The sequence below is a fragment of the Mustela nivalis genome (genome assembly GCF_964662115.1).
Source record: "Mustela nivalis genome assembly, chromosome: 7".
NCBI classification, from domain to species: domain Eukaryota; kingdom Metazoa; phylum Chordata; class Mammalia; order Carnivora; family Mustelidae; genus Mustela; species Mustela nivalis.
In genome coordinates this window covers 66,654,075-66,670,326 of record NC_139026.1, presented here as the reverse complement: position 1 = coordinate 66,670,326, position 16,252 = coordinate 66,654,075, and the positions used below count along the sequence as shown (strand labels likewise).

Sequence of the window (16,252 nt, the reverse complement as noted above, 5' to 3'; positions counted from 1 at the left end):
GGAAAAACACAAACAGCTCCCCTGGATCTCCTAATCACGGGATCCGGTCCATACCATTTGTTATCCAGGATATCTTTCCACATTACACGTTCCTTTATGGCCTCAGCCTCTTCTGCGTGTCTATCTGCCGCACTTTTGCCATTGGCATCCAGAATTAAAAAATTGATAGTAAAGATTGCTAGGGATAGGCGATCTCGAGGGGTCATAACCGCCTCTATTCCCCCTTTTTGTTTTTGTATTAGTTCTTTAAGCGTGCGGTTAGCGCGCTCAAACCCAATCCCTTTCTATCATTTTTCAAGCTAGGACTGACTAGCTCTGATTCTCTCTGCAAGTATTTACCTAGGCCTTTGCCTGGCATATAGCCTTGTTTCATCATCAAATCTTTGCTCTGTTTGGAAAACGTTCCCTCATTAGTCAGAATTAGATTTAATTGACTCTGGACATCTCTTCCCCAGAGATTGATGGGAAGGTCCAGTACGAACGGCTGAAAAGTCCCTTTGTTCCCTTCCATCCTCCAATGTAGAGTTTTTGCACTAATCTCAGGTGTGTTTTGATAGCCTAGCCCCTGTAATGTTTGAGAGGCCTTTTGCAGCGGCCAATTCCTTGGCCAGAATCGTTGGCTCATGACGCTTCGGTCGGCCCCCGTATCTATTAGACCGGTGAAGGCCTTTCCTTCTATCTCCAAACTACACATGGGGCGACCTGTTAGCTCCAAAGATAAGTAGGCCATATCGACTCCAGAGGATAATGCCAAAAGGTGAGTGACACATAACCCTAATTGTACCCTGATAGTCTGGGTCAATGATCCCGGGGAGGACCAATAAGCCCCTCATGGTGCTGGATGATCGGCCTAAAACCAGCCCAGCCGAGCCTACAGGAAGAGGTCCTGACATGTCAGTAGGAACCGCTTGTATACCCATACGAGGGGTTAAAACCAGTCCGGCGGTGGCGCAGAGGTCCAGCCCCGCGGAGCCTGTCGTGGCTCGTCGGGTGCTCTCGGCGGCTGAAGGATCCCCTCCTGAAACGCCCCATATATTTTCGGGCCCTGAGGGCGTGGGCCCCTCTGCATGTTTTTTGACTCCGGGACATATGGGTTATTTATAGGTTGTCCATTAATGTCTTTTGTGGATCTACACTCATTGGCCCAATGTTTCCCCTTCTTGCATCTTGGGCATGTCCCGGGCTGCTTGGTATTTGGTCCCTTTGCCCTAAAGCCTTCCTTGTTAGGACAGTTTCTCTTTACGTGTCCCGGCTGTCCGCAAATGAAGCAGCCATCACGTCTCCCGTGCTTAGTAGCCGCTATCATAGCTCTGGCCAGTCCTTCATTGGTGAGTGGTCCTCCTATCTCTCTGCAGGCCTTTAGCCACGCATCTAAACCTTTTCCTTTCCATGGTGTGATTGCTCGCTGGCAATCCTTAGTGCATTGCTCATAAACAAGCTGTTGCACTAGAGGCATGGCCTCCTGAGCGTCTCCAAAAATTTTTCCAGCTACCTCTATCATTCTAGCCACAAAATCTGAAAAAGGCTCATTCGGTCCTTGGATTATCTTAGTCAGGTTTCCTGATACCTCTCCCCGTTTAGGTATCATCCTCCATGCTCTTTTAAATATTTCTACGATCTGCTGATAAACAGGCACCGGGAAGGCCGTCTGGTTATCAGCCCACTGTCCCTGCCCCAGTAGCATATCAGCAGTCCAGGGTGCTGTGTTTGGTGTACGAGCATTCACTCGCGCCTGATTATGCGCGGCTTCTGTAACCACTGCTCTATAGTCTAGATACTGTTCTGTGTTTAGGCACGCTCGAGCTATCTCCCACCAATCATTTGGTGTCAGGGCTGCGGTGGTGATCCTATCCAGTAAAATTAACGTATACTGTGCATTGGGCCCCCAAGTACGGGCGGCCTCTACTAAGTCCTTCAACTGTTTGTAGGGTATGGGCTCATGATATCTTTGCTGGTTTTGGTTTTCAAAGACAGGGAACGCAACAGCGTCCAGCGGGGTGAACTCGGCAAGGCATCTGAGCGTTTTTCGAGAGAGCCTATGGGCCCCTCCGTTCTGCTTGCCTGGATAAGGCGGAGGCGGAGCTCTTGCCGGAGGCGGCAGTCCGTATCGCTCCTCCTCATATCTAGCCGCCTCTTCCTCTAACTCCTCCTCCTCGTCCTCCGTTAGTGAGTCATCTCCCGAGTCCCTCTCTTGCTTTACACTGAGAGCGGCGAATTCCTCATAGAACTCATCTAAACTCGGGTAGATGGGTGCACTGGGAGCGGTTGCCTGATGTTTTTTGTGCTTACTTTTATCATCTGTTTCCTTTTGTTTTTCACTTCCTCTTTTATATCCCTTTTCTGACTTCTTCATTTGTTTTTTGTTTCCCCCTTCCTTTATACTACTTGATTCCGAAAGGCTGTCCTGATGTTCCGCTAAAGCACGCCTGCCCTTTTTCAGATGCTCTACGTGTTTTCCGTCCCGTAAGCACGCATGTATAACTCTCCATAAGGGTAGGGTGCCTGATTTAAGCTGCTGATTGGCCTTGGCTGCATCCAGATCTCTTCCTAACTTTTCCCAGCAGGGAAGGTTTAAGTCCCCCGACACGGCAAACCACGGGGCACACTCATCTATGTCTTTAAGAACGGATTTGACTGTCCTCTCTGAGATCCTTAACCCCCTCTCTTTTAATAGTGCCTGTATGGGGCTCACGAAGTCTGGATATTTGCACTCACGTATCCAAAAGCAAAAAAGCAAGGCTACAACTGCAAGGACAATTATAGCTATAGCAGCTACCCAAGGCTCAAGTGTCCAAAATAACATACCGGGGAATACTTACCGGCGCCGACCACTTCGCATGTAGAGTTCTGAATCCTTTCTAGGCTCCCCGCGGTGTCCGCCGAACTATCCCGGGTCTCGGCACCAGCTGTGGCCCGCCAACGCTCGCCCGCGAGGAAGGAAGACCACCGACACAGGATTCTTCTCTATCACGCTTTATTGAAGTGCACTTGGTTGAGGTTTGTAGGGTGATGGAAGCAGGAAGCGCCTGGGTAGAGCCAGGGCTGCACATATATACAGGCTAGCTGGGGCGTGTCTCATTCTGGGGTACGTGGCTCACTATGGTAGGTCAGCCTTGTTGCTGGGCAGAATAAGCTTAAGGCCACGCGTCCAACCACTTGTTTACGAGGCTCTCCGGCGCCATCTTGTAATGGCGGCAACGGGTTGCCACATCTCCCAAAGACCCCGCCTCCAATGCCACCATTTGGGAGTTCCATTCCTACAAGAATTTAGGGTGGGCATTGGGGGGGCGGAGACCCAAGCATTCAGTCTATAAGAAATATGTTAAGATTTGTTGGAACTTGTTAAGTAGAATCATTGGGAATCTTGGAGTTATATCATAAAATATAAAAAGATTTCAGAATCTCATAGTTATAATCCCATAGTACAGATCTGATATATATAGCAATGTAGTTTTGTGTTGGTCTGTTTTGGCATTCATTAATTCTGACTTCTGCTCTATCTAGACTGTTATTAATCCCATCCAGCTCTTCCTTAGGCATAGCCTTCAAGGCTTTTGATTGTGAACTTGGTTAATCAACTTCTATATCTGCTGTAGAGTCATTTGTACTTTTCAGAAGTTTTGAGCTTAGCTTGGTGTAACCTCTAACCTTGAAACAGAATCTGGTAGATGTTTTAAAAGGGTGATTGGGGTAGGGGGTGCCTGGGTGGCTCAGAGGGTTAAGCCTCTGCCTTCAGCTCAGGTCATGATCTCAGGGTCCTGTGATCAAGTCCCACATCAGGCTGTCTGCTTGGTAGGGAGTCTGTTTCCCCTTCTCTCTCTCTGCCTGCCTCTCTGCCTACTTGTGATCTCTGTCAAATAAATAAATTAAAAAAAAAAAAGGGTGATTGGTTGTGCATTTAAAACACACTTCTTCCTTCTAGTGCGACTTTGTCTCCTAAACATTCTGAGATTATGGGGGATTTTACTTTGCTTTTTAGAGGTGTGATTATGATTTCCCAGCTTCTCCATAAGTAACCCCAGAACTAAAACCAGTCATGTTTGGGATTCTTCAGTTCCAGTCTGTTTTATAGAGCCCTGTGTAACAGCTCAAATTTCACGTATTCCTCTATACCCAAGAAGAATCCTGCATTTGCCAAGTGCCAGTCTTGTACAGAATTGGAAAATGCCCTCAGGAAAGAAAATGTTTAAGGATTTTCAAAAGGATCCTTCTCACATCCTTGCAGCCTGGAATTCACATTCGTCTAGTCATCACTGATTCTGTAACTCTGATATCTTTTTTTTTTTTTTTAAGATTTTAAAATTTATTTTAGAGAAAGAGTGAGAGTGGGGGAGGGGCAGAAAGAGAGGGATTCCCAAGTAGACTCCCTGTTGAGGAGGAAGCCCTACTGGGGGCTCCATCCCAGGACCCTAAGATCATCACCTGAGTTGAAATCAAGAGTTGGGTGTTTAACTGACTGAGTCACCCAGGTGCCCCAAGGATTTTATATTTATACCTCTTAGAAATGAAAAATATTCTAACGTGACAAGTAGTATGGACAGTATTACTGCCTTTATATCATTGACAAAGATTAAGATGTTTTAGAATAGCTTCCTAATATATCATTTATAGAACAGCATCTCTTTTAGTTAGTTTTGTTCTCTCTTCAATGACAAGCTCTATTTGGTTGTTACTCATCTGTGAAAGCTTATACATTAATGAGTAGTAAAGATTTCCCTCAAAAAGTAAATAAATTGATAATAATTAGCTTTTACTTTTCCTGCTTGAAAAACAGAGACATTCTAAAGATGTTGTAAAGATATTTTCTTTCATTTAACTCAGGACTTCAAAAAAGTAAATTTCTTTTTCTTGACAAGAATGCTATTTTGTGTGCGTGTGTGTGTGTCTGTGTTTTCTAATCTACATCTGATTAGACATAAAATGCCTATATCCGAAGCAGACTGCAAGAAAACTGGAGATAACTTAGTAAGAATAGGCAATTAATTGGGAAAATTTAATCAGTGATAGCATTTATCAAGAAGACATGAAGTTACAAGAATCACGAAAAACATTACCTTTATATCAGGGATAAGAAATAAAGACCTCTTGTTTCTTTAACTATTTTATCTAAACATTATAAAAATAATGATACAATTTTGTGAGTGGGAATAATTGCAGAACATTCGAACAATTTGGTTTGTGTTTATATTTACACTGAAAGTTTCTATTTATTGTTTGATGGGGGTAGTGATGCCCTTGACATAGAAACACATTTTGTAGGTAGGCTAACAAGGATTTGAATCCCACTCTCTTTCATTCATCTTCATAAGCTATGTTTTATTCGTAGCAAGCATTTATTTAGTGTTTACTCTTAGCCAGTTGCTCTAAGTGCATGGATATTCCTTACCTATTTTATTTTATTTTTATTCCTTACCTCTTTTAATTCACAGAACAGCCCTTGGAATCACTTCTTCTGTAACACAAGTCTGTCACAGTAGTAAGTGATGAAGCTAGGATGTAAACTGAGTTCCGTAAAACACCAAAGCCCATATTAAATATTGTGTCATACCACCTCCCTGTGCGATCCTGAGCAACCACACACACACACACCCTAACTCTGTAACCCCCAAAGCTTTGGAAATTGCTAGTTTTTTCATAACTTCTTTGGTGGCAAAATGAGACTTGAATGGATGAAAAACATTTACAGCCTTTGTTCATCCCATTTAGTGTGACTGCATACATGTTGCTGCAAAAATGGTGATGTATTTGATTTAGGGTGTCCTGTGGTTGATCTTCTCTGGAAATGTTAACAAAATATATGGTGTATGCACTGTATTAATTTTCTAAAATGTAAAAAATTCTGAAATCAGAAACATTCCCAGGTGGCTATGGCCCCCATTTAACTTCCATATTACTTTATTTTCTTTCTGTAGAGATGTTAACATCAAACCCAGTAGGTTTTAATAAGAATTATATGAAATAATTAACGTATGTAAGCATTTAAGGTCCGTGGCATATAAGTATTTAATTTATTGGTATTGTTACTATCATTATCTTGGAATTTATATTCAACTGTGCAGAGTTTGGATCCTAAAGTTATTAGAATTGTTGAAAACATGAGTTTTGTTTAGCTTGCAGCTGAAGCCCAACACTGCTTTGTGTCTGTGTAGGATTAGTAGGAAACTATGCCTTCTACACATTGTAGTCACTTTGACTTACCACTGGCTATTTAACACAGTATGATTTTCTCCTGTAAGTGTTTGTTATCCCTTAGTGCAGTATTTCCTAACCTTTTTTTGTGTCGCTGCACACAGAGAAAAGTCTTTCCTGAGATCAGTGAAGGAAGAGGGTGCTTGTGCACCGCTGCTCCAGGGTCTCCTGGCCACCTGAGGGCCGAGAGAATCAATAGCATGGCACACTGTAACACTTTGACAAAGCAGCCTAGAATTGTGTACACCAAACATAAGCGGAAGATAAATGAAATGATGAAGATTACAGTGAATTTACTTTTGTTACCTCTTTAAGTATCTATTTCAGAATAGGTGAAAAAATCCACATAAAACTAGGTGAAAGTTATAATTTTTTAAATTGTTCATTTCTTAATTGTCTTCTAGCAGTCAAGAATGAAGTAGATTAGAATTTTTTTTTAAAAAGTAAGAGGTAGATTGACTGTTTTACATAGTGCTTTATATAATGTATTTGTTGGAATCTTAAGGATACTCATTTGTAAGTTAGAATTATGAAGAAACCATGACACTGTTTCATCATTTAAAGCACTTCTAAGAGTAGATAGGACCAAAGATACATTTAATTTAGGGCATTTGTTTTTTTTAAGGGTCTGACATTTATTTTTTCCCCAAATATTACAGTAAAACGTAGGTAGGGTAGGATGATTTTGTCAGTTTTCTTTTTAATGTAAAATTCAGAGTTTGGCTGTTGGAAGTTATTTGCAACAGGCTTGTATGCACAGGATACAAGAAGTTGTTTCACATTATTCACCCACCCCGCCCCTTTGCCAAGTCTATGGGGTGAATCACAGCCAGATTAAAAAAGGAGTGTAGAGTTAATTCTCAACCAGATAATATGTTTCTAGAATGTTAGTTGAGATGTTTTCCTCAGCTATAAATTCAGGATAGGGAGGTGGGGCAAACAGTATATAGGGAGTTGTGAGTATAGCCCCTTTGGCTAAGGAATTTGAGGGTCAGGGAGACACTCCACATCCTATTGGTTTATTTTGAAGGAAAGGTTATTTAGTTTGAAGGATATAAACAGGATTTCTTTTTCTTGTGGTTCTTTGTGGAGGAGACTCTTTCCTTGCCTTCAGTTAACCGAAATGGGGTTAGCTGAGTCCATGGCATATCCAGGGGCCTATTTGCAGTTGGTGGGGCTCCTCTTTACCTTTTGAGGGATGCATTTCCTGTGCTTTTTCTCTTTTCCTTTTGTGTTTCTTAAGATTTTTTTAAATTTTTATTTATTTGATAGAGATCACAAGTAGGCAGAGAGGCAAACAGAGAGAGAGAGAGGAGGAAGCAGGCTCCCTGCTGAGCAGAGAGCCTAATGCCCCAGGACCCTGGGATCATGACCTGAGCGGAAGGCAGAGGCTTTAACCCACTGAGCCACCCAGGCACCCCTCTTGTGCTTTTTCTTTTTTCATGGACTCGAATAGTAAGGTTGGGGACAGGAGGGAGGCAGAAGTGGAAACCGAGTCCTTGGTACTCACTTAATTCTGAACAGACTTGGAGCTCTGTCTGCTCAAGTTGGGGTCTTTTTCAAGAGGAGTTTTCAGAGATAAAATAATTTTGACAGCCTTACAAATCTTTCTTTTAATACTTCAGAAATGTTCTAATTTGCGGGGTTTACCACCTTCAAAAGCTTTAAGAATATTGGATGATTCTATAATAGTATATAGCTCAGAATATGTTATTTTGGAAATAAATATTGTTAATATGTTATATTATGTTAGAATATGTTAGTTTGAAAAGAATGTGGCTGGCATTCAGCACTTCATTGAACCAGGGCTTATTATTTATCAGCTGCGTTCCTTAATTTTTCACAGAATGTTACATCTTCATCTAAATCACGAATCTGAATTATATTACTATAAAACCTAACAGTGTTCCCTAAGATAGCATAGTAGTAACTTTTGTAAGAAAAAACATGTTAGTGGGGAGCCTGGGTGGTTCAGTTGTTAAGCATCTGCCTTCAGCTCAGGTCATGATCCCAGAGTCCTGGGATTGAGCCCTGTATCAGGCTCCCTGCTCCAAGGGACGCCTGCTTTTCCCTCACCCGCTCCCCCCTGCTTCCCCTCTCTCACTGTGTCTCTCTCTATCAAATAAATAAATAAAATCTTTAAAAAAAAAAAAGAAAGAAAGAAAGAAAAGAGAAAACAAGTAGTAACAAAAATTGTTTCCCTTAGAGGAATAGAAAATAAAGATAATAACAAAATAAAATTCCAGAATATATGAAGTCATTAGGACTAAAAATCATGTATTACACATGTATTTTATATTTTTATATTATTGTAATGATTGGTATTCCTTGTCATCCCCACAGGCATGTTACAAAGATAAATACAGTCTTTTCTCAACTCTTTATTATTAACCTCAGAAATGTGCAAGTGTTGATGTGTTAAGAGTTTAGGGATTAGAAAGCTGCAAAAAATGAGTTTCCTGTCTCTTTTGGGAAATAGTGTTGCTTTGTGAGTGGAATTTGCAAGCCAGATAAATTCTGTAGAGTTAGTGAGTGGTAATGTAGTAGTCACTTTACAGAGTGTGGGGTCCTGAAACAGTTGGTGCAGGTGGATAGCAGTGCTGTAAGGGAGGGAAATCAAAGTTCACATACAAAGTATCCATAGGGACTCCACATTTTGCAGATTCTCTTTCCCTAAAACAAAAACAAAACTTTGTTTTTGGATCGTATTTCTCAGATTTCAGAACTCATTTTTTTCCTTTCAGAAAACTGAAGAATGGGAGAAAGATAAGACTGAAGCAGACATGGAAGAGTATGTATGGAACAATCGCTCCTCTGAAAAAAATATTCTGGAAACACTTCTCCAAATCAAAGCTGCTGAGAAAAATCTGGATGTAAATAAAGAAGAGCTCCTTGCTACGAAAGAAGTTGAAGAGTACAAAAAGTCTGTTGTTAGTCTTAAGAATGAAGGGGACAATGAAAATACCCTTTCTCAGTACAAAGAATCAGTGAAGAAACTATTAAATCTAATGTGATTTATTTAGAAAAATCTCCTTGATTTAATTTTTATTTTATGATTTTTAAAAATCTCCTTGATTTAAAATCTCCATGATATAATTTTATTATAATTATCTCACTTTATATAAATTTGAAAATGCTAAAAAAAAAAGTTTTTACACATTTCAGATTTTTTTTATTAGTTTCAGAGGCTTAGTGATTATTATTAGTTTAGTGATTCATCAGGTGCATATAACATACCCAGTGCTCATTCCATCGGTTTTCCTTTTTAATACCCATCCCCCAGTTACCTCATCACCCCACCCACCTCCCCTTCAGCAACCCTCAGTGTGTTTCCTAGAGTTCAGTGTCTCTTACAGTTTGCCTTCCTGTCTAATTTTCATCTTATTTTATTTTTCCTTATCTTCTCCTGTGTTCATCTCTTTTATTTCTTAAATTCCACATATGAATGAAATCATATGGTATTTGTCTTTCTCTGACTTACTTATTTTGCTTAGCATAATACTCTAATTCTATCCACATTGTTGAAAATGATAAGATTTAATTCTTTCTGAATAAAAATACTACTGTGTATATATACCTCATCTTTATCCATTCATCTGTCAGTGGACATCTGGACGCTTTCCATATTTTGGCTGTGGTGGACGTTGCTACTCTAAACATTGGGGTGAGATGCCCCTTTGGATCACTGCATTTGTATCAGTAATGCAGTTGCTGGTTCATAGGGTAGCTCTGTTTTCAACTTTCTGAGGAACCTCCAAACTGTTTTCCAGAGCGGCTCACCAGTTTGCATTCCTACTAACAGTGTAAGAGGGTTCCCCTTTCTCCACATCTTCACCAACATCTGTTGTTCCTGACTTGTTAATTTTAGCCATTTTGACTGGTGTGAGATGGTATCTCATTATGGTTTTGATTTGTATTTCCCTCATGCTGTGTCTGCAAGCCATTTGTATGTTTTCTTTGGGGTAAAGTCTGTTGGTGTCTTCTGCCCATTTCTTGACTGGATTTTTTGATTTTGGGGTGTTGACTTTAATAAGTTTCTTTATAGATTTTGGATACTGGCCCCTTTTTTTTTTTTTTAATTTTATTTACTTGACAGACAGAGATCACAAGTAGGCAGAGAGAAAGGGGAAAGCAGGCTCCCCGCTGAGCAGAGAGCCCGATGCGGGGCTCGATCCCAGGACCCTGAGATCATGACCTGAGCCGAAGGCAGAGGCTTTAACCCACCGAGCCACCCAGGCGCCCCGGATACTGGCCCTTTATCTGATAAGCCATTTGCAAATATATTCTCCCATTCCATAGGTTGCCTTTTAATTTTGTCAGCTATTTGCTGTGCAAAAGCTTTTTATCTTGATGAAGTCTCAATAGTACATTTTTGCTTTTGTTTCCCTTGTCTTTGGAGACATATCTAGCAAGAAGTTGTTGCAGCTGAGGTAAGGTTGCTGCCTATATTTTCTTCTAGGATTTTGACAGATTCCTATCTCACGGTTAGGTCTTTCATCCATTTTGAGTCTATTTTTGTGATGGTGTAAGGAAATGGTCCGGTTTCATTCTTCTGCATGTGGCTGTCTAATTTTTTCAGCACCATTTGTTGAAGACACTGTCTTCTTTCCATTGGACATTCTTTCCTGCTTTGTTGAAGATTAGTTGACCATAGAGTTGAGGGTCCATATCTGCTCTCTGTTCTGTTCCATTGATCTATGTGTCTGTTTTTGTGCCAGTACCATGCTGTGTTGCTGATTACAGCTTTGTAGTAGATTTTGGCTTTATTTGCTGCTCTTTTCCCAGCTCCTTTCTGTCTAAGGTTAGGTTGTGTATTTGGGACTTCTCTTGTTTCTTTCTTTCTTTCTTTCTTTCTTTCTTTCTTTCTTTCTTTCTTTTTAAAGATTTTATTTATTTATTTGACAGACAGAGAGAGAGAGAGAGATCACAAGTAGGCAGAGAGGCAGGCAGAGAGAGGGGGAAGCAGACTCCCCACTGAGCAGAGAACCTGATGTGGGGCTCGATCCCAGAACCCTGTGATCATGACCCAAGCCGAAAGGCAGAGGGTTTAACCCACTGAGCCACCCAGGCACCCTACTTCTCTTATTTCTTGAGAAAGGCTTATGTTACTATATACTTCCCTCTTAGGACCATCTTTGCTGTATCCCAAAGGTTCAGAACTATCCTGTTTTCACATTTATTTCCGTGTATATTTTGAGTTCTTCTCTAATTTCCTGATTGATTCTTTAATAAGGTGCTCTTTAACCAACATGTATTTGTGTTCCTTCCCATTTTTCTCTTGTGATTGAGTTCAGGTTTTAAAGCATGGTGTTCTAAAAATTTGCATGGTATGATCTCAGTCTTTCTGTACCAGTTGAGGCCTGATTTTTGATGCAGTATGTGATCTGTTCAGGGGAATGTTCCATGTACACTCAAGAAGAATGTGTATTCTGTTGCTTTAAGATGAAATGCTCTAAATAGATCTCTTAAGTCCATCTGGTCTGGTGTGTCATTCAAAGCCCTTGTTTCCTTTTTCATCTGCTTAGATGATCTGTCCATTGCAGTGAGTGGGGTGTTGAAGTCTCCAACTATGATTGTATTATTATCAGTGTGTTTCTTTAATTTTATTAATTGGTTTGTACAATTGGCTGCTCCCAAGTTAGGGGCATAAGTATTTACAGTTGTTAGATCTTCTTGTTGGGTAGACCCTTTTATTATGATACTGTGTCCTTTTCATCTCCTATTATAGTCTTTGGTTTAAAAAGTCTAGTTTGATGTAAGGATGGCTACTCCAGCTTTCTTTTGATATTCATTAACATGATAAATGGTTCTCCACCCCCTCATGCTCAATTTGGAGGTATCTTTGGGTCTAAAATGAGTCTCTTATAGACAGCATATCAATGGGTCTTGTTTTTTATCCACTCTGATATCATGTGTCTTTTGATTGGAACATTTAGTCCATTTACATTCAAAGTAATTACGTACGAAGTTATACCATTGTATTTTCAGTAAAGTCACTGTTTCTGTAGTTTGTCACTGTTCCTTTCTGCTGTTTGTTACTTTTGGGTTCTCTTCCCTCAAAGGATCCCCTTTAATATTTCTTACAGGGCTAGTGTAGTGGTCAAAAATTCCTTTAGTTTTTGTCTAACCTGGAAACTCTTTATCTCTCCTTCTATTCTGAATGACAACCTTGCTGGATAAAAGTATTCTTGGTTGCATATTTTTCTCATTTGGTACCCTGAATATATCATGCCAGTCCTTACTGGCCTTCCAGGTCTCTGGGCAAGTCCGCTGTCAGCTTTATGTTTCTACCATTGTAGGTTATGGACCTCTTGTCCTAAGCTGCTTTCAGGTTTTTCTCTTTATCTGAAATTTGCAAGCTTCTTTATTGTATGTCCAAACACAACTCCAAACGGAGAGTAAGGGGTTAGAGAACCATTTATCATTACCTCAATCTTTTTATTGATTTTGAGGGGATGTCTCTGTCCCTCCTGGATTGAATGCCTATTTCCTTCCCCAGATTAGGGAAGTTCCCAGCTGTAATTTGTTCAAATAAACATTCTGCCCTCCCTCCTTCCCCTTCATCTTCTGGGACCCCTATTATCTGGATATTATTTTGCTTTATGGAATCACCGATTTCTGGAAGCTTTCCTTCGTGATTAAGTAGTTGTCTCTCTTCGGCTTACTTATATTCCATTATTTTGTCTTCTATATTACTGACTCTCCTGTGCCTTATTTATTGTCACTTTCAGAGCCTCCATTTTTTACCGCATCTCAGTAATAGCATTTTTAACTTTGGCATGACTGTATTTTAGTTCTTTTATTTCTACAGTAAGGTGTTCTTTAGTATCTTGAATGCTTTTTTCAAGCCCAACTTGTATCTTTATAATCATTGTTTTAAGTTCTAGTTCAGACATCTTACTTATATCCATATTAACTCCTGTTCTTCTTTCTTTTGTTATTAAGTTTCTCCATCTTGTTATTATGTCCAGAAAAGAAAAGAAGAAAGAGAGAGTAAAGACGACAATATTTCTAAGAAGTGGCCACTTTTCTCTTTGTAGCATTGCAGCATTTCTTTTATCAGATCTCTGGTTGAAAATGCAAGTGTTCAGAATGATTTGATAACTATCTAGCTGAATTCCAGGGATAAGACTAACATAGGGTCCTTACTCCTCCACCATGTTAACTCTAGAAGCCACATCACATTTAAAATATTTTCTCATACTAATGCATCATGGCAATGATTATTCAGCCGTTTTCTTATTTGTATGGTGTGGCAGTAGAACTGATTAGACAACCTGTGTGATTCCTTCTGGTTTGAAAGTATTTTAATTTTATTTCTGCCATCACTTTAATATTCATGTATATACATATGTTGTTATTTTATCTCCTATTTCTTTTTATACAAATTAGCACCTATTGGTTGCTTTTAAATCCAGATCTTCCTCAACTTAGGATGGGGTTATGTCCCAATAAATCCATCTTAAGATGAAAATATCGTAAGTTGAAAATATATTTAATACACCTAACCTACCAAGCATCATAGCTTAGTTCAACCTACCTTAAACGTGCTCAGAACACTTAACATTAGCTTACAGTTGGCCAGAATCATCTATCACAGAGCCTATTTTATAATTAAGTGTTAAATATCTCATGAAGTTTATTGAATACTGTGCTGAAAGTTAAAGAATGGTTTTATGGGTACAAAGTGGTTGTCATTATACAGGTTGTTTACCCTTAGGATCACATGGCTGGATAGGAGCTTCGGCTGCTGCTGCCCAGTATCATGAAAATGTATCATCATATATCACTAGTCTGGGAAAAGATCAAAATTCAAAATCTGAAGTATGGTTTCCTCAGTATGTTACTGCTTTCACACCATTATAAATTCAAAAAATCGTGAGTCAAAATAAGTCAGGACCAGCTGTAATGACTTTGGTTATTTAGGAGGCTAAGTCCAGAACGTACTTCCCTGTATATAGTTCAGTGCTTTTTTTTTTACATAACTACTGTCCACCCAATGCCTTTTCTACAGATGCCAATTGTGATTAGAAACAGGTTCTTGGAAGTATTTTTCTAAACTGAAAAGTTTGCTCCATTCCTCTCTTTTGGGCTCACTTTATGTTAATTCAACTCTGCTTAGCATCCTTCTTTCTGTTTTCTGGGGCTCACTTCTCCAAGCCAATGCTTGCAGAAAAGTGGAAATGGAGGTTAACTGGTATTCATCTCTTTAGATTCCCCAGTTAGAGTTTCTGCAGCTCAGAAAAGAGATGAGGTGTAAGACCTTGAAATTAATTGGAGTAAATGACAAAGTAAGACTTGTCCTATGAAACATTCCATTCAATTTAACTGTCAATTCAGTATTTTTATCTATTATGTCTACCACTTCCAAAGTTGTAAGTGGTTAAGTTAATTAAAATAGAATTTTATTTTCTATTGAGTTTAATTACTTGGAATTAATGAGTTTGTTACTTGTCCAAAACTTACCTTGCCTAACAGAATTAGAGAACATAAATGAAAGCCAAAAAGAATTTGAAAACAGTTACCCAAAGGATTTATATGAAATGAAGGTATGATTTAATATTAGCAAGTTCAAGAATCTGTATGTTATTAAGTATGATAAGATGACCTTGACTGCAAAAAGAGAGATACATTGTAACCCACTGCATAGAAATAGTAAATTAGGGTGCTTGGGTGGCTCAGTGGGTTAAGCCGCTGCCTTTGGCTCAGGTCATGATCTCAGGGTCCTGGGATTGAGTCCTGAATTGGGCTCTCCGCTTGGCGGGGAGCCTGCTCCCCCCACCCCCGACCCCCCCGCCTGTATCTCTGCCTGCTTGTGATCTCTCTCTGTCAAATAAATACATAAAACCTTTTTTAAAAAAATATAAATAAGTAATAAAAATAAAAAATTTTTATTAAAAAAATAAAAATTAAAAAATAAATTAAAATTAAAAATTAAAAGCATACTTTAAGTGTATTGAAATGTTCTATTTCTTAGAGATTCATGGAGTTTAAGGAATTTCAGATGCAGAAACAGTATTGAAGAAGGGAACATTTTGAAAATAGAGGTTGAGGAGAAATCCTTTGGGAACATGTAAAGAGATGGTAGGTTAGGGTCATCCATCTTTTGAAATAATACTATAATAATAGATAAAACAGAGGAGGTAATGCTGTGTAATAAAAAATCTGACCTGGCCCAAAGAGAGGTCTGGCCTTTGCTTGCAGCTTCTAGGAGGTAATCTATGTCATACCTCATAGGAATATCTTTGTTTAGGGTGAGAGCCAGTCACAATGGATTTTAGGGTGGGGCTGGCCACACCTGACAGTCTTAGCCATGCCGGCAAAACCACATGATTTAGAGGAAGGGGCATTAAGTCACCTGGGATCAGTCCACCTGGCAGCTGAGATCAACCACCCAGGTAATCACTCGGTCATACCCATGCAATAGAGCCTCTATAAAATCTTTGAACTGCTAAAGTTTGGGCAGGTTTCCCTGGCTGGCAGTACTCTGGGCATATTACCATACACTGGTGCAGGAAAAGTAACATATCTTGCCTCTAGGGGCAGACACCAGAAACTATAACTTTGGAACCCTCTGTGACTTCATTCTATGTGCTTCTTTCCTTGGCTGACTTTAATCCATATCCTTTCCCTGTGATAAACCATAACCATGAGTATAACAGCTTTCCTTGAGTTCTGTGAATTATTCTAGTGAATTACCAAACCTGAGGGTGGTTTTTCCGACAGACCTCCCCGCTCCAAATTTATACTTGGTGTCTCACAGAGCACTGTACCCTCTAGCCTTTGCAGTTTGGGTATCTCCAGGCAACTGATCTGAAGATAGGCTGTAGCACTGACACCTAATGGCAAAATCTTAGAGCTGTGAGATTAATACAGAACTGCCTCAGATAGAAAGCAGTTACGATCATTATAATTTTAGCAATAATTAAACTACTGTTTTTCATTAATCGGATCTTTACCCATCCTTTAAGATATTAATTGAGCCATGGACGCCTGGGTGGCTCAGTGGGTTAAGCCGCTGCCTTCGGCTCAGGTCATGATCTCAGGGTCCTGGGATCGAGTC

At 39.8% G+C, this 16,252-nt stretch overlaps 1 protein-coding gene across 1 annotated transcript in view; it reads left to right on the top strand.

The window, feature by feature from the left end:
- LOC309868503 (small ribosomal subunit protein mS35-like) overlaps nt 1-9,217 on the top strand; it is a 53,623-nt gene extending 44,406 nt beyond the window's left edge. The window contains exon 8 of the mRNA XM_082738429.1: nt 8,934-9,217. Within this exon, the coding sequence (XP_082594555.1) occupies nt 8,934-9,203 (270 nt within the window). The 3' untranslated portion in view covers nt 9,204-9,217. The remainder of the gene's footprint in view (nt 1-8,933) is intronic.
- Nucleotides 9,218-16,252: the final 7,035 nt, after the last annotated feature.